General features: G+C 39.3%; 1 protein-coding gene across 1 annotated transcript in view; it reads right to left on the bottom strand.

Moving 5' to 3' along the window:
* Sorcs3 (sortilin related VPS10 domain containing receptor 3) overlaps nt 1-19,821 on the bottom strand; it is a 581,112-nt gene that overhangs the window by 26,839 nt on the left and 534,452 nt on the right. Inside the window, exons 17-20 of the mRNA XM_042689442.1 lie at nt 17,057-17,170; nt 13,632-13,803; nt 10,889-11,075; nt 4,597-4,730 (exon numbers count right to left, since the gene is read on the bottom strand). Coding sequence (XP_042545376.1) covers nt 4,597-4,730; nt 10,889-11,075; nt 13,632-13,803; nt 17,057-17,170 — 607 coding nt within the window. The remainder of the gene's footprint in view (nt 1-4,596; nt 4,731-10,888; nt 11,076-13,631; nt 13,804-17,056; nt 17,171-19,821) is intronic.

Below are 19,821 nucleotides of genomic sequence, written 5' to 3' on the forward strand. Positions count from 1 at the left end.
TCAGTGCCAGCTTAAGACCAATTTCAAACATGACTCACTCTGTAACCCATGGAGCCTGCATCCATTTCTCCCTAGGCTGTTTGAAATAGCCAGTATTAGTTCATTCCTACTGCCTTCCTTTCTTGTGTCTTTCTTAGATGTTAATCTCGTGTGATCAAATAGATTATGTTTCTTGAAGGCAACAAATGGAATTTACACTGCTTGGTATTCCCCACAACATTGAGTACAAAATATGACTCCTGAAAAGGATCCACGGTGGGCCTGATGCAATTTCACACACCCCACTGAGAGGTCTGTAGGTTTGAAAGCCAACAGCTGGATAAGGCATGCTTGCTCTTTTCTATTTACTTATATATCATACTTGCTCAGCGATTGCTGCATGTGTGTTCACTTTGCCTTCTCACCTGGAGTGCTATCTTTTTGAAGATAGGGATAATATACTTCTATGTTAATACTATCGAGATAAGAGTCGGTTTTAAACTGTGTGTGAAGGGTCAGTTCTCTCCTTTAAATCAACAAACATAAAGGGTGATTTCATTTAACTACCTGAGTGAATCGATCATCTCTCTCTCCCACCCATAAGTGCACACAGACACATTTGCATGCACACCCACTCACTCACACACACACACACACACACTCACACTCACACACACACACACACACACACACGCACACACACACACACACACACACACACCACATACAACATTACCCTCCAAGGATACTAACCCAAATGCATTCCCTTTAAAATGGGATAATTTCTCTATTGTCAGTGATGTTCTGATGATTAAATAAAATAATGTATATAAAGCAAATTCTAAGAATAAACCCTCAAACTTGATAATAATAATAAACCCTTTCACAGAGCAGTGTGTTAGTGAACAGGAACTTAATAAGTCTTACATCACAGCATCACACCATTCATGATGAACCCAGACATATTCATTTTGTTTTTGCCATTTGACGACGACGACGATGCTTATTGGATCAAGTATTGTACCAATGACCACCCGTGATGTGTTTCAAGCATGGTACTAGTAAAATGCACTGATAAAGTATCCCTTTTCAAATGGAACAACCAATTATTTATTTTAGACAGGAATGTAATCTCTAGAACAATGTTATACTTATCACCTAGATGTCCACTGTATTAGTGCAAATGATTAGTATAACAGTCTAATATTTCCAAATGTTTAGATATCTTCTAAGTGACTGGTAACATCTTAACATAATCATTGTAACAATAATCAATTATACTTACTACCGCTGTTCCTCAGATAATATTATTAATAAAACTAACTCTCAAAGAAATCAAATGGCTCTGTTAAAGTCATAGAGCACAGCAGAAAAATCTACCTGGACTAGAATCTATGCTTCTCTTAATCTAAAAATCCACTTTGTAAATCACTAGGCACCAGTGGCTCATGCCTATAATCCTAACTGTTCAGGAAGCTGAGATCTGAAGATCATGGCTCCCAGCCAATCCTGGCCAGAAAGTCCATGAGTCTCTTTTTTCCAATTACCAGCAAAAACCTAGAAACAAAGCAGTGGCTCTTGTGGTAAAATGCTAGCCTTGAGCAGAAAATTTCAAGGAATTCAACACTCAGGCCCTGAATTCAAGTCTGAGGAGTGGCACCAGATGAAACAATCCACTTTTCACACATTATCACCTTCTTTTGATTTTTTGGGAACAAAATCCAACAGATAAGATATATGGAATTTATGTATTTGCCTAGCATTTGATACTCAATCTTGTAGACAAGAAATTCTTAGGAAAAGGAGTATCTTTAGTTGTTATTTTTTAAGACCCTAAAAGTGTAATGTCAACAGGTAATTTTAAAACAACCCCAGACAGTACCAGTGGCTCCTGCCTGTAATGTTATTATTAAGTATTCATACCATCCAAGAAGGCACATAGTGGAATTTAAAATAGGCTCTCATTAATTTAAGTGTGTAGTGGAATACTAGGGAGACACAAATGAAACTTTAAAAACAGTTCAAGTGATATACTAAGGAAGGAGAAAAAAATCAATAAGGACAAGCTGAACTCAACAATTCAATCAAGCAGTCTTATATAATTAATAGATAAACTTATCAAAAATAGCAGAATGCATATTGGTTTCTAGTCCACAAAGTACATCACTCAGAGTAAACCACATAATGGGCCATAAAGCATGTACTACTTAGATATAAAATCTAATAAAACATATGTGTTTTATAGAAGCAAAATTATAGATATGGTGAATAAAATCAAAGAATAACTAAACAAATAGATATCCATATTCATGAATAGGAAGATAAACTTTCGTCAAGATGTTAGATCTTGGCTACTTCATCTATAGATCCGATACAACCCCAAGTGAAAATCCAGTAACTTACTTAAGATATATAAATGAAAGTATATTCTAAGTTTATATGGAAAAGAAAATACCTAGAATATACAACTCAGTATTGAAAGTGTAAAAAGCTAAATGAATATGTGTACCTTACTCGGGGACATACAATAAATCTGTCGTAATCAAAGTAGTGTGATATTAAAGACAGGAAAGAGAAATAGATTAATAGAAGAGAAAAACATATTTCCATGTGTTCTCTGACAAAAGAACAAATGTTGCTGGAATGTCTGGATATGCACATGCCAAAGAAAATGAATCTAATCATACACCTTACATACATCAAAAGTAAACTAAAATTGAATTACAAACCTACATGTAAAGCCCAGAACTTCTTTTTTGGGGGGGTGGGGAGTCTGGTCATGGGGCCTGAACTCTGGGCCTGGGCACTGTCCCTCAGCTCTTCAGCTCAAGGCCAGCGCTCTACCACTTGAGCCACAGCGCCACTTCCAGCTTTTTTCTTTTTGCTTATGTGGTGCTGAGGAATGGAACCCAGGGCCTCATGCATGCAAGGCAAGCGCTCTACCACTGAGATGCCTTCCCAGCCCAAGCCCAGAACTTCTAAATGCTAGAAGAAACCACAAGAAAAAATCCGTATGGTCCTGTCAATGACAATAAGCTTTCAGGTCGAACACTCAAAGCACAAACCATGAAACAAACAATTGGACTTCATTCAAATTATATTTTTCTGGTCTGAAAAAAAATAATGTTTAGAAAATGAAGAGACAAACCTCTGACTGCATGAAAATATTTGCAAAAGACATGTCAGGATTACTATCTGAAATATACAAAGAACTATTAAAAACTCCACAGCAAAAACTAGAACAAACTATTTTTTAATGAGCAAGAGAGCTCAACAAAAAACTCACTAAACATAATATATAAGAGACATATTTTCTTTATAGTGAAACATTAGAGAAATTCAAACTTAAACCCTTTTAGAATGGCTGAAATCTGGAACATGACACATCAAAATGGAATTGGGGAATGTAGAAAAACAAGAATTCTCATTGCTAGTGGGAATTCAGAAGGGAGCAACCACATTGGAAGATGGCTTTATAAGCTGTTATGACATGATCCAATAATCATACTTTGTAATTCATTCAAAGGAGTTGAAATCATCTCTACATGACAACTTGAACATAGATGTTTATAGCAGCTTTATTTGTAATTGTCAAAAGTTGGAAAAGACCAAGATGTATTCAGTAATAGACTATGGAAGATCTAAATAGTGGAATATGGTTCACCAACAAGATGAAATGAAGCCAGGCACTAATGGCTAATATCTATAATCCTAGCTACTCAGGATGTTGAAACTTAGAGAATCTCAGTTTGAAGCCAGCTTGGACAGAAAAGTACTTGAGACATCTCAAAAATAACCAGCAAAAATCAGGGCTTGAGGCATGTAGGTATGTCTGAAGGGGTAGAGCACCAACTGGCAAGCAAGCAGAGCAAGGCAAGCAAGCAGGAAACCCTGAGCAGAAACTCTAAAACTGGGAAAGAAAAGAAGAGAGGGAGGGAAGGAGAGAGGAAGGAAGGAAGAAGGAGGGAGGGAGGGAGGGAGGAAGGGAAGAAGGGAGAGAGGAAATAAAGAACATTAATTTAATTGAGGAACGTGTTCCCAGTTTTTATCATAGAATTACTGTCACTTTTGAAATAGGCATTTCTATCACCAGGTACTTAGGACAAGGGCTAGGTAGAAAATTCAGTGTTTGATCCGTTCCATTTTTTATTTTGAGAGAGAACAAGAGTACTACCTTGCCTACAAACTCTTGGTTTTATACAGCACAGGGTAGCTATTGGTGAGGATTCTTTAAATGTGTTGCAGCATTTAATTTCCCCAACCTACATTAAGATGTCTAGTTCACATTTGACAATCCGGATCCTTGAATCTCAAGATGCCAAGTAACTTCCTTGCTATTACATGACTAGGAAATGGCAAAGCCAGGATTAAAACAAAGTGTTGATTAGAGGAGGTTTCCAGAGTGTCTCAAAGTACTTTTCCTTCCTTAGCATTACTCAGATGTCCCCGGTTAAAGTAATGGACTCAGTGGGGGAGGGTGTCTTCTATTCAGCTCCTGAGTTCTTAATGTCACTAAGCACTGCCACATTCACAGTGCCCCTGAGGCTAACTTGGCAAGCTGCAGCACCAGAGGTCTCAGTGTAGCTCAAAGTTGATACTGATCAGAAATGGCCAAACCTTTGTGCTATTGCCGAACCACCAGAAGTACGTAAGGGTCCCCAGCTGACTAGGCCACACGACCGCACTGATATTGACTTCCTTATTTCTTATGGCAACAAATGGGACTCGGAGGTGGACGTGCTCCACAGGACCTAAAGGAATAGGAAAAAGCAGACAAACCAATCAGTGTATGCAGTCTCAGAACAAGCTAGCAAACTATATCACACTCTAGAATTTTCATCTTAATCTCAATGGTTGTCCCTGAAAGAATGACCACAATGACCACAAACTCACAAAGGCTAGGAAGTATGTCCTGGAAAAGAAGGTCCACTATACAGGAGGGAAGTCAAAGCAGGTTTGGCTTTCTTGAGTGAAATCCAAGCTTAATTTACATAAGGAGAAATCATCCTACCAAGAATGTTTGTTGTTTATTGCAATCCAAGGACAAAGCTGAACACTTAGTCCAGAATAAAAAGAGAAACAACAGTCTGTTTGCTATTTGATGATTAGGCCTGTTTGGGGATTTGGGTTCAAAGTACTGTTTGAAAGGTTTTTCCCCTAGCCTAGGTGATTAATTGGCTTCCATCCTCTTCCACAATTCGCCATTGTATCTTAACACCTGCAGAACTCAGTAGGTTTCATTCAGATGCTGGAAAAGTCAATATGCAAAGAGGGAAAAGACTGGCTCCAAATGCCAAGTTGCAAAGTACTAAAAGTTCTTCCTCTCTTTCTCCCAGAAAACTATAAGATTTATACTAGCAATTAAGAGAGTAACCCACAAACATACCCCAGGCAAAAGAAGTAAGGTTTTAGTTTCATTGGTTGACTAAAATGAAAAAGATAATCAGAAAGAATGACATCACCCCATTTGTTAGGAAATGGAAAAACTTGGAAAAAGTTATATTAAGTGAAGTAAGCCAGGCCCAAAGAAACATAGGTCCTATGGTTTCCCTATGCAATAACTAGCATATGTCTGGGACAAGCATAAAGTTCAAAAGCTATGTACATATGACCAGATAAGATGATGTTAAGGGAAATGAACCCCAAGATAGAGACACAGTGGTCTTTTTCCTTTCTTGCTATTGTTTCTAGAGTATTTATAAGGTACTATGTGATTTTTTTTGTTGCTTTATATGTTCCTCCCCCACAGTATAACCCCTGTTTTCACTGTATTTGATGTTGGCATAATTTGGGGAGGAGAAGGGAAAAAACAAAATGTTTAAATAGGGATACAGGTAGACCCACTGTAATAATGAGATGTACAAGACACTGTTGAACAATGAACTTTACAAATTAGGTGGGGGGAGTGTAGTTGAGGAGGAGGGAGGGAAGGGATGGTGGGGAGAAACAAAGGAGGAGGCAACAATGCTTGATAAGAAATGTACTCATTACCTTGCTCATGTAACTGTAACCCCTCTGTACAGTATTTTCAAAATAAAAAAACTTATAAAAAAAGAAGAAGAAAAAAAAGTGCTAGAATGAACAAATGCAACAAACACTATATTGAAAATGAACTGTATAATTTATGGTTGGGGATGGAAGGGAAAAAAAATGGGAGAGAGCAAGGAAAAGGGTGACATTCTTCAAAACAAAATGTACTCTGTATCTGACTTAAATAACTGTAAGCCCTTTGTACATTAATGCATTAAAATTTAAAATGTCATGAGTATGTCAGTTTTGTATTGGGGAGGCAGATGTTTTGTTTTATTTTTCCAACTCTGTGGGTTCTTTTCATCCAGTGATTGGAGTCAACGTGGCTGAATCTGGAGAACATCATGTTAAGTGAATAAACCAGACACAGAATGAGGAAAACCACACCATGTCATTCACATGTGGAATCTAAGGATGTTTGACTCACAAAAGCATGAAGTAGCATGGTGATTCCCAGAGGATGACAGAGGTAGGATGGATTAAATGCTCAAAGGTTATGAAACCAGTAAAATAGGAAGAACAAATTTAATGGATACATTTATCGTGATATTTATGATCACTCGATTGCATTTTGAGTATCAAGGTGAATAGATTTTAACTATTCTCAACACAAAAAATAAGCATGAGAGGTTAATGCCTGCTAATTATCCCCAACAAACTATTCCATTGTACATCCATGTTGTATAGAATAAATGTATGTAATTTTTCTAAATTAGAAAAGCTGAAGGAAAGAAAAAAAATGTAACGAGTCTCTGTAATCCACAGCCAGAAAATGCTTGCTACCTACAGCTCTCTGACATGACTATAGACAGATGGCACCTTAAGACGCTTTCCAGCAAATAATTTCAACCTTGTCACTTAGTATACACATTTGGCTGGAGGTGTAATTATGTCAAATGAGCAAATTTGTGTTATTTTTGTAGGGTGTTCTAGAAGTCAGTAAAAGAAGATAAGGTGTGAAAAAAATATTGGCTACTTCCAGTGCTTTCATTTCAATAATTTATCCGACTAATACTTCTCCATTATTTGCATTTTGCTGACCAAGGAGGAAGACTGGATCTTGTGGGAAGTGTGTTGCGGGCGGGGGGGGGGGGGGGGGGTGTCGGAGGGAGGGAGAGGATCCTCCATGCTCCAAGAAGGATATGAGGAGAAGTCTGGTTTCCCATATGAATTCTCCAGCACCTGTCTCTAGGCTGAGTTCACACCCCCCTACTCTTTCCCTCCTGCTCTTCTTCTGGGGTCTGGTTTCCCAGAAGTCATTGCTTCTGTTCTCACTAATACTCCCTCCAAAGGAATAAAGTTGCTTCCCTAGTCACACTGGTCTTTCCCACAGTTTAGTAACGTCGTACTAAACCATGGCTTGTGGCCCTAGAAATTCTTCTTAGCTTTCGATCACTCGGGGGCCTTCATGGGTCAGGGATGACAATACTGTAAAACTGAGGCCCAAGGCTCAAGGAAGATAGGAAAAAGAAAAGACTCTGTTCATTCTCTCTAAATTCATGCCAGATATAAAAAGAATAGGACTTCATGAGTAGCCAACATGGTTATATTAATTCCTGCTGCAGGTCAATGTTTGGTTAGACATAATCCTAAGAAACCATATCTGTTTTAAAACAGCTTTTAAAGGCCAAGATCTTCCAGGAGGAGACCACAGAGCAGCAAGAAGACAGCTGGAGAGGTTCGGGAGAGAATGCTGCAAACCCCTAGTCTTCCCTGTCAAAGTGCCCATTTTGATGAAAATCTAATAATCTGTGCGAGATTGGTTCTTATGGGCAGCTAACAACTACTTTTGTTAGCTAATGGCCCAAGGTGAGGCCAAGAGCAGTTTCCACGATCATAACTGTCTGGTAAATGTGGTCATGATTGATTTGGAGGGAATTACGAGCACAATAAAAGTTTCAAGGAACATTTCCTCCTTTGTGCACATAACCCACAGTATAAACCTGTTCCTTGCTGGTTTTTTGTTTTGGGGTTTGGAGTTTGCTATTGTTGTTGTCGTTGTTGCACTAAGATACTTTGAACTTCACATCTGCACACAAGGCCAAATCTTGGCAAAATCAAAAACAAGAGTGGTACAAGTTCTTGTTCTTAGAGGAAAGAAATATGTAATGTCCTTTTTTTTTTTCTTTGTATTCATTTTTAATTCCAGCAGACGTGTTGAGCAGAAAACTATCAGGAAATATTAGTAATTATGATAATAATGGGTAACATTCGGCACATACCTGGCTGGGTGTGAAGCGGCCATCAGTGCTCTGTGCAGAAAATTGTTAACTTAGGCCTGAAATTGTCATCTTTTGAAAAATGTCTGCATGAAGAGCCGGCTCTCAGCTGAGGTCTGGGGGCTCAGTTCTGAGCGCACTCTTGGTTACGAGTTAACTAGCAAGAGTTAAGTCATGTTGTCTACCTGTTCTTGCCAACAGCATAGCTTATTCTGAATACTTGCTTGCTGGAAGTTTGGAGTTTGGGTCTATTCCAGGCAAGACAATACCTGACCAGCCCCAAATAAAAGTGATTCTCTACTAAGTTTCTATGGTAGCCAACTCTTAGGTTATCAACAGTCATTGCTGGAAGAGTAGACACATCCCACATGATGCCATGGGGAAAGAATCTGAAGAAGGCTGCACCTAGTTTTTGCTGGGCTTTGCCCCTTGTGTTCCCCTTTTGCTGACTTGACTTTGTATACCTTGTGGGAATAAACCATGGCTATGAGCTGAATTCTGAATCCTTCCAGTGAAGCATCTAACCATTCCCACAGCCACCTTATAAGCTTGTGCTAAAAGATGAGGTTTGTAAAGGCTGTGAAAGTTAACTAGTATTAAACAATAAGCAAAGGCATATAATCAGAATATAAACACAGGTCTCCCTTGCACTTGAGCCTGATCTCATGAACACTTTCCATACTATCTCCTCCCCTCCCCCATCCCCCAGGCTCCTGGTTTGGTGCTTCCAGAGGAAAAGCAATTGCAACTGACATGTAAAGATAATCATCATTTTGTCTACCTGTGGCTCACTTGCAGAACCTCCCCCTTTCTAACAGAATGTAAATCCTTCAAGGATAAGACTATATATTATTGCTGAATCTTCAGTGCCTAACAGAGACTCCTGCACATATTAAAAACTCCATAAATGCTTGCTGATTAAATTAATAAATGATTAGGTGTTTTAGTAGTATTTTTATTTTTTTGCTGTTACAAGAACCCTCAGAGACCAAGTGGTACTCAGAATTAAGTCATTTAATGTTAGAGTTTAGCAAACTCAAGAAAGATAATTTCTCTCAAGGTTATATAGGCTGGCGTTTTTAGAGGCATACTTGATCTACCATGTAGGTTTCCTTGTTGGTTTCTGTAATAGGAAACTAAGTAGTTTACTCTCTACAAGGGAACCTTGTAGATTATTTACAAGGCAGTCCTTATGCTATCATTGAGTTAGCAATAGATAAAGAATTCCCTATAGGCTGAGCACCAGTGGGTCACACCTATAATCCTAGATACCCAGGAAGCTGAGATCTGAGGGTCACAGTTCGAAGCCAGCCTGGTCAGGAAAGTCGGTGAGATTTTTTTTTTATCTTCAGTTAACCACCAAAATACTAGAAGTGGTACAGTGGCTCAAAGTCCTAGAGTGCTAGCCCTGAGCAAAAGAGCTCAGGGACAGTGCCCCAGCCCCAAGTTCAAGCTCCACCACCGAAAAATCCCCAAACCTCCTTATAGTTTAGCTTTCAAAACCTGTCATTTTCACCATTTGTGACAGCTTATTGGAAAACCATTGTGGAGAATATAGTAGGCCCTGCTCATCCACATTTTTTCTTTCTGCCATTTCAGTTACCCACAGTAAAGCACAGACTGAAGTGATTAAGTGGAAAACTCCAGGAATAAACACTCCGTAAGCTTAAATCGCACATCACACTCTCACTATGAGATCTCACATGATCTCTCTCTATTCTTCCCAGAGCACAAACCATTTTGTCAAGTGTGTCCATGATGTATAGGCTGCCAGCCACAGTATATATCTTAGGGTTTGGTGCTCTTTCAGATTCCAGGCATCCACTAGATGTTGGAATATAGAGTCCAATAGATGATAACGAACAGTTGTTAAAAGAAGAATCACAGAAATCTGAATGTGAATATGAATATCACTGATTTAGGTGAAGAAAACTAATGCCAGCCACATTGCCAACACTTCCTCGACCCATCATTCTGAATCACAATATCCATTTTTCTGTTTCTAGGAGTCAAGTCTCACAATAGCTAACATATGAAATTCACCTGGCACAAACAAATGTAGGTTGGGACTTTTAGCTGATGTGTTTGTGCCTACAAAGCAACATCCAATAGCAAGAAAGTCATCCCTAGAAATAACCAAAGTATTTCAGAAATTTCTTAGACTTGTTTATAGCATAATAAATCTGAAATAATTTGGGGTGTATGAATTAAGTTTTCTACATCTTCAATTCTTCTTTAAAATGATCTAAACTTTCATTTCTGTAATCCTTCTTTGTTTTCTTTTTTCCAACAGAGATAATAGTTTAGTTCGATTTGTGCAATTTTCACTCATAATAGCTTGAAAATGAACCTCTGGCCATCAATCAGATGGGTTTCCACTTAAATATTCTCAAGATTTTCCAAAGCACAAGAAAGAGAATTGTACATTCTATTCTGAAGGTATGGCAGAAATGTGTGGTGCTAAAAAGGAGAGTCTTGTTATTCAAACTCTCAGACTACTCAGTCCACCTCAATCACAGCTTAGTACACAACTCAGTCTTTCTGTTTGAGTCATGTTAGTGGCCACACTGAATCTGACCTCAGCTCTGGCTCCCACAAGTCTGGCTAGTAGGAGTTGGTCACTAGGAGCAAAGGGAGAAGGGGCTACTCATGGTACTTACAAACCACATGCAGGAAGAGGACTGCGGTGTCTGACCCAAGGTTGTTCTCTGCATAGGCTGTCACCTGGAAGATGCCTGCACTCTTATACACATGCTTGATGCCATCCTCAATGGGGCTGAAGTTAGCGTAAGACACAGCAATCCCATCCCCAAAGTCCAGCTGGATGTTTGTCCTTTGGAGATCACCCTACAATGGAACAGAGCAGATGGTCTGGGATCATTCACATAGTCCTGCTTGATTTCTATGCAATGCATCTTTCCAAAGGGACCACTACTCCCTGAGGACCTGCCATACTTCCCAGGGACAGAAAGACCTCAGGAAAATCACCTTACTCCTATCTAACACCCCCAGGGCACTATGGGCAGGTACTTACTGCATCTAAGTTGGTGGGATAAGTCAGAGCATACCTGAACCTCAGAGCTGGGAGATCAAGGGCTTTCTGATCCCCTCGTGAACAGGGTTTATGCTGTGTCGCAATAAGAGCAATAATAGTAAATGTAGTATTTGCAAAGTTTCATATGCAGTGCCAACGAATTAATCTCCTAATAATACTGTCTTGTAGGAAATATTCTTGTTCTAAAATGGCAACAACAATAACAAAAAATAAAGTAGCTTGACCAAAGTCAGATAGCTAGTAGCAGAAAATACCAGTTTTGAACCTAGCCTAGTTTCAGTACTAAGCTCTCAATTAATACGATATAAGTTTAATGGTCTTATTTTTAGTATTTGTCATCACATTATAAGAATTATTCTAATTATCACACACAAATCTAGCTAGCTAGCTATAATGTCATCTTAAAAATAACAATGCGGGGTGGCTTGGAAGGTAGCTCAGTGGTAGAGCGCTTGCCTTGCATGCATGAGGCCCTGGGTTTGATTCCTCAGCATCACATAAGCAGAAAAATCTGGAAGTGGTGCTGTAGCTAGCCTTGAGCTGAAGAGCAGAGGGACAGACCCCAGACCCTGAGTTCAGGCCCCATGACCAACAAAAATCAAAACAAAACAAAAAACAAAACAATGGGATGATCACTTCCATTCTACAGGTTGAGTGCCCTAGATCTCAGATATAGCTGGTTCTTGGAAGGGAAAGAATCCTAGGGTGTTGCCTGCCTGGCAACATTATATCAACAGTTTAGTTCAGGAGCATTTGTCACACTACCACAAGGAGACAGTTGTCATCTTAGGGCTAATGTTGAAATTCATTTTTCCTGCATCACCCCCTCATTAGATAAACACTTTGAATACATACAATGAGTTTGAAACCCAAACAAAAACTGTGAATAAAGAAGAACATGATTATCAACTTCTGTCATACTGAAAGAGATGATAGAATGAAGAGATAAGTGCATTTTGTAATTATGATCCAATCCTCTGCTCAGAGACTATACACTTGTCACAGTTTCACATTCCCTCCCTTTCCCCTATCTGGAAGTAAAAGAAATATAGGAAGATGCTCTCCTGACCCCCACATCCACTATAAATTCTCCTTAAGTTTATAAATATAAATTAAAGTGGAAATGAATCCAAGGCCATTTAAGTAGATTAGATGGTGGCTCTTCACAGCCATTCAAGAAAAGGTTTTTATATATCTGGTCATGAAAACTCCCTTGTGGAAATATGATAATGACCTTCTCTGAATCTTAAAAGTCCTTTAATTTGAGTCCTGAGTGTAGGGTGAAGGTGGAGGACTCTGTCAATTCAGGATAAGGAACCTGTCTTGTCTGGTGCACTTCTGACTTTAAAGGCTCTGAGGGCTCCTGCTTGTAAGAAAAACCTCCTAGTGCTTGTCTCTCTTTCCATGATCTCAAGAGCATAGCATAATTTGCATATAAATTTAGAGGGCATTGTCAATCAGGCAAGCTGTCCAGCTCCACCAGCTCAGCAACGAGTACATGAAAAGTTCCTGGTATGGAAAGAAGAGAAGGAGCAAGAAACAGTCAACAGGGGATAGGGATGTGGCTTAGTGGTAGACTGCTTGCCTAGCATGCATGAAACCCTGGGTTTGATTCCTCAGTACCACATGAACAGAAAAGGCCAGAAGTGCCACTGTGGCTCAAGTGGTAGAGTGCTAACCTGGAGCAAAAGAAGCTTAGGGACAGTGGCCGAGCTCTGAGTTCAAGCCTCAGACTAGCAAAAAAAAAAGAAAAAAGAAGCTGTCAATAGAGCTAATTTCACCCTGGAATGACTGAATAACACCAGATTGCCTTACCCAGGTTGCAAAAGACAGTAAGAAAATAACCTATGGATGTAAAAGCAATTATTACAAGGTTTCTTACCAAGATAAGTTTCAGGCATTCCAATCATCTTCCCCTCTCCTCATCCTCACACTCTCAAGACCCTTGAAAAGCTTTGTGGGGTTTTCTAATCAGCGAGGCTAAGGATTGGAATTAAATAATAGAGGTTCTTCAAAGCATCAGATATAATTTGAATGCCCTTTTCTGGCAGTTTACAGATCATGGTCCTATGATATAAACATTTCCTAAGCAAGCCCTAAGTGGGAGCCCTGTAGAAATCATCCACACATCCAGGTCATGGGGGGCAAGTGAACCCCCATGGGCTGGGTCATTATTGTGGGATGGAGAAAAGGAAGATCTCTAAAGCCTCTTTTATCCTGTCAATACTTTCTCCAGAAGTCTGCTTCTCCTCTTTGAATGGTTGCAGCTGTCTGGGAACCCTTTTCCTCCTTGTCTGGGAATGTCCAGTAGGTGAGTTCTGACCGCAGAGGTCCAGGTGGACACTCACCTCCTCCATGAGGATGATGAAGGTTGCGTTATGCCCTTGCTCTGCCACCAGCCGCCCATCAGTCGTCACCACATGGAGACCTCGAGGGGCTTTTCCCGGGCACAACTGAGCCTTGGCAGAGTACTTATCCCTTAGTCCATCTGTGCAGTTGTTGGACACAATCCTCCGGTACCTAAAGAGAATGAACCGTTGACAGTGGCGTAATCTGTGTGTGAGTGCCTGTCATACAAAACAGAGTACACGAGATCAAAAGCAACAGAAAGATGCTTCTCACAGCCGTCCCTACAACCTAAGTCTCGAAAAAGACATCCATTGAAGAGGATAAACAAATGCTAAGGAACTGCTATCCCTCCATCTCAGGAAGAGTAGCTCCTTAAACATTATTATTGATCCCAGCTGGTGAGCTGTGGATCAGATCAGTGTCTAAACCAGCCAAGAAAAATCAATGCCTGACTCACACACAGAAAAGAAAGAGGATGCCCACTGCACTAAGGAAGTGGGGAAAGCAAGCTCACCTCTTTCAGGGAGAGAGGGGCCTGTTCCTTCACCCCAAGGGCACCTCCAGCTTTCTCTGTACTAAAACATCAGACTTCTAACTGTCCTTAGTCCGGAGGCCTCTTCCTGTCTTCTATCCATCCTGGGACATCATTTCTTCCTCTAATATGTGATGGCCTTTCCTTGGGAGCCACTGGGCTATTGTAAAACACCTTGTCTCTTGTTAATAATTCCTTTCCTCATTAGGAACACCAAATTGAAACCTCTGTTCAATTCTGCTGGAAGCAAAATTACCTCGTAGAGGAGACTGGCCTGGAAAAGCCTGCCTACAAAGCACCATGACCTTCCATGACACCCGCAATAGTATGTCACTTGCCTTGACCTGTGAACCAAAGGCTTGCCTACACAGACATTATCCCCGGACACATCATGGTCTATAAGACTTCACTAAAAACAACATTCTGGCTAGAATGCCAGGGCTTACATCTTTAAACCTAGATAGTCCGGAGGTTGAGATCTGGGGATTGTGCTTCAAAGCCAGTTAAGCCAGACAAATCTGAAAGACTCATCTCCAATTAGTCAGCAAAGAGCTGGAAGTGAAGGTCTGGGTAAAGTGTTTGAGTACTAACCTCCAGCAAGAGGTTGAGGCCCTGAATTCAAGCTCCAGCACTAGCACACACACACACATACACACACACACACACACACACACACACACACACACACACACACACACATTAAAAACCTAAAAAAGGTGCATTACTGTGCAACCACCACTATTTCCATTATCATCACCACTGTCATTATTTCTATCACATCTGGACTCCTTTCTCTATGCCAGGAATAATTAATCCACACATCTATATTGCATTCTTCTATTTTCTTAGAAAAAAAGAGAAAGTTGAATTCATCTTGAGTGATTTCAATAACTGATTTCCTCGTTAGATCCCCAGTGATGAACACCAATCTATTCTTCCCTCCAGGAATTCCAGGAGGATTTTAAGTGAAAATTGTAGATAGTCACTATCTCAGATGAAATTAAAATACATTCTCTTGTAGATTTATACTCTTGTTAATTGTCAACTGAGATGTTCACTATATGAGCCATTTTCCATACCACCGAATTCTTGAAAAGTTGATAAAGTGGCATGTTAAATGGTAAACTTTTTTATGTATCAGATTAGAGAAAGATGCATTATTATTAAAAGCACTTTTATAGCCTTAAAACTTTTAAAATGTGATAACTTAAAATTATATGTGTAGCTTAGTATATATAATATATATAACATATTATATACATACACACATATTTCTTCTGGTCCTGATCAATGTAGTTAATCAAAATTTTTTAAACAGTGTATACTTCCTTGATAGTCTTTACCAGAAGCTATTTCATTTTTAACTAATGATAAATGTTTCAGTGGCACCATATCCTAATGCAAACTTTATATCATCCACTCTCCTTGTTAACTTTAGTTAGCATCAGTTCAAGCTGTTTCATGATTTATAATAAACCAACATTTAAGAATCCCAGAAGAATTTGTAGACATTGATGGTAAATCTTTTGGATAGAGGGAGTAAAAGGACTTTTTAATCTTCCTGATTTATTTGCTTAGCTATGTATTGTTCTAATGCACCTAAGTTGCTAAAAATTAGATCCAGTTATAAATGCCGCAGGACTCTATGATATTTCCTAATATAATTATTTTCTGATGATCCAGGAGATGTTCTGGCTGGGAATTCGGTTCCTAGACAATACCTTGGATCTATTATATCCTTCCTCAAACTTCCCAGTATTGTTTTCTCTGCCAGGTTATCTCCTTAAGTTTAAGCAGCTTGAATGGTTTAAGTCCCTAATCAAACTCCCACCTATAACCATCAAAGGTTCTATAACTCCAACTCAGAGCTCAGGAATAAGCCCTCCTAGGATGAAATACTTGGCTAAAAATTTTGTGGTTATCAGAGTAGCTCAGACCACTCAACTCATCTTTCAACATTTTTATTTTCCCTTTGTAGGTGCCAGATAGGTAGATAACACCTACCAGTGTGTTCTAAGAAGGCAAGGTCCAAGTAAAAGGATATTGACATGTCTGATATGGAAGACGGCCCATTGGAAGAGGCATGACTGGCCTGTAGAACAGCTTAGTCCCTGCAACTCATAAGGTGGTCTGGAGACCAACAATCCCCACATGAGTGAGTTCACTACAAATGTAGAATCTCAACCTCACCTCTGATCTCTCAGGTCTGGTGCTGCGTTTTAACAAGATCCTCAGATAGCTGTGCAAACACATTAGAATTTGAGAAGGATTGCCTTTCCACATTCTACTTGAAAGATCTCTTCCAAGCCATGGAGACTACAAAGGGAAGACAAGATAACAAGTCTCCCAGAAAAAAAGGAAACAAAAACACACTTTTCTGAGCATCTGAGAAGCAGTTAATAAACCAAGAGAGAAGCACACATCCAATTGCAGAACTACCAGGTCGGCCTCTGATGAGACTGTGGGTTTTCATTTGGAGTTGTATGTATCTGCGAATGAGAACTTCCATTTGTCTCCCACTAAAGAACACTGTGATTTCTGTGTATCCCTTGAATTAATTTATTTCATTTGAGGCCTTCAAAATAAGACAATATTCCTTCCCAGAAGAGAAGTTTTGATTTAAAAAATCAGTATCTACTAAGAATAATGGCAAAAGCCACTGAAATATGAATGATCAGAATCTCTTCTAAAACTTTCCAGTGGTGTTCCCAGTGGTGTTCTAACGCTTCTCCATGGTGTTCACACTGCAGTGTTTCCTCAATTTCCTTCGAAAGCCAAGGGCACAAAAGAACCATCTATACATTTCATCTCCTCCAGCAGCAATGTGTTCCTATTCTTTCCACCACAGACAAATGGGAAAACAAGTGGAGGTCCCCCAAGTGTTTTACTTACCCAGTGCTGTTGAGGTAGCTTTGACCAAGGCTGCAGTCCTTTGAGGGAGATGCTGGATTATACCAGAAAGCTGGGACACACTGGGTCTCCCCGTGTCTCTCATAGCCATAGTCACTGTCAAGAAAAATAATATTGGGGAATGGCATGTGTGTAAAATGCTCACAGCCACACACAAATATATGTATGCCCTATCACTATCAATTTAGTGAGTCATAACACATTGTTTTAATTTTCCTGGTGTGAACAAATACTCAGAGTTTGAAAAGAGTATAAGTTTCAATTTAAAAATAGTCTGAATTCATTTGGAGTGCAGTCATGAAAGAAAAATGGTAGGTTATGACCTAGAAATTCAAGACTAGAAAAGGTATGATGCATACAATGGCTTGAGGATTGATGTGGGGGTGTCATAAATTTATAAACATGTTTGGTTTGGGTCACAGCTGAATAAATTAAATAAATGGATGGCAACCACGAAGCTGACTTTAAAGGTCAGAATACATTTCTAGGTTGTGATTAAAGATATGCCATTCCAAAATTGATTTTGTACATTTTTATCTTCATTTCCTCTGCAAATTCACCCTCCTTCAAACACAAGAATAAATATATATTTATGTAAATATATGTGTACACAGTCAAGCTATTCCTGATCAAATAGAATGGAGTCCATATTTCCCTAAAATGAATTAAAATGTGGCTCTTTCCCCTGGTTCTCTAAAATATCAGCCATAACAAAATGAAGAAGATTATGATTATCTTCTTTCCTCCCATGTGCAAAGAGAAACCATGAAGACAGAGCAGGAGGGGAAGGGCCCTGTCTGAAGGCCAGAGGGTGTTTCCCTGCTTCTTAGACTTTCATAAAGTTCCCAGGTGTGTAAATGTCAAAGGAGAAGAAGAGTAATAAAGTGAGTAAAAGGGATTATCACTCTGGTAACCAGCCTGAGGTCACTGAAGGGGCTTTTCTTGACAGGGAAATTCATGCTTCCAAGTTCAGCATCTAAGGGTTTACTGACAGCCACAGGCCAGGCAGCACAATCTGGATATTTGAATATTGATCCATAGAGCATTAAAGAAACAAAGCACCAGGGGTCACTACTTCCTCAATGCCCAATACTGCATTCTTTCTCAAGTTCCCATATTTTTGGAGCCTTGATTTTGTGAAAGCCCAATGAAAACCCAAGCAAATTTAATATGTGTGTCTCTAGGATAGAAACTAAGGGAGACAGGAATGCAAATATGATTCCACATTTATTGTTATTCAATATTCCCTCTGACCTATAAAATAAGTATAACAAGCTCTGCCTTCAATTGATTTTCAGGCTTTGAAGGAGATACAACATATCCCAAACCCAACTAAAGAGTGTAATAATTCATATAGCAGAGGAAGCTCAGCAACTTGTACAGTCATAGGCAGCAACTGATTAATAAGTTCCTGTACACTATCTGCCACATTTTCCTTGACCAGATCCATAAATGTACACTCTCAGCAAACCCTTCCTTTACATTATACCCTAAGCCTGAAGCACTACATCCTTTTTCTTGGATTTTATTATTACTCAATTAATGAATAATATATAGAATTGAATTTATTACTACTCTATATAATGCACACCATGTTAAATATAAATTATGGTGCTACATTGTCTTTGCTTTTGAGGTTATTTTCCTCTAAGTGTCTAAATGGGGGGAGCAATTCATAATATATAATTTATAACATATTTATAACATAACTATATATTATATAATCTATTGCCTATTATATAATATATTATAAGAGATAAACTACTACCTATCTCTTCCCAGTTTTGCATTCATTGATAATGTGTTGGTAGCTTGAAATTTGTCATTGTGGGAATATGTTCAGCGATCAATATTTGTTTGTTCCCAGAGAGATGGTAGTTAAATATTTACCAGTACACCACTGAATATCTTATTTCCAAGCATTCATTGGGCTGTGGTGTGTCTGCATTACAACAGAATTCCCATCCTGGTTTGTGAGATGAACCTGTTGAACCTAAGAGCTACTGGTAATCTGTGAAGGAAGGATGGTCTTTCTTGTAGCCTCACGAAGGATGGAATTGTTCTAATGCTTTGTGCGAGCTATAGCACTCTCCACTAGTTCTGTTCAGCTCTGCTACCTGTTTGCGATGCAGCAATTTTAAAAAGGTGCATCAAGCATGCTGCTTTGCCCCAAAGAGAAAAAGTACCTAGTGAATACTCAACAACATTAATGGAATCTGGCTGCCCCAAGCTGTAGACTTCATTATTTTCTAAATTTCTATGAAAATCCCGCAGACTGCCCAGCCCTTTTCCCAACTCAGGAGTCTGCATGATTCAGGACAACAAGTAGCTCCCAGCTAATGCTCCAGCTGCTGGGGGTGGGTGGAGGGGAAGGGAGAAGGTGTGTTGAGGAAACTGGGTATCCATAACTGGGGGGAGTTCATACATGAAGCAACAGAAAGTTTGATTTGCCTCAGGGAGATGTGCTGACAGATTCTGCAAACATGCCAGCAGTTTTCTTCAAGATAATAAGTCACCTCGATGGCTTTCTGGGTAATAAAAGCTAAACTTCTAGAAGTTTGAGAGAAAACTTGTTTGTTTCCAGGAGTCTATCTGTACATCTTCTAAACCTCATCCAGGGAAAAGTTTGAATTCTAAGAAGAGCCATGGCAATTCCAGAAGTGAAGGAAAAAAAATCTTCGTGTCAGTATAGAAAGGGACACTGGTTCATCTTTGGCTCAGTCTCTGCAGTTGTAGCAAAAGCAGAA

The sequence above is a fragment of the Dipodomys spectabilis genome, unplaced genomic scaffold, assembly GCF_019054845.1.
Source record: "Dipodomys spectabilis isolate Male_0828 unplaced genomic scaffold, ASM1905484v1 ptg000125l, whole genome shotgun sequence".
NCBI classification, from domain to species: Eukaryota; Metazoa; Chordata; class Mammalia; order Rodentia; family Heteromyidae; genus Dipodomys; species Dipodomys spectabilis.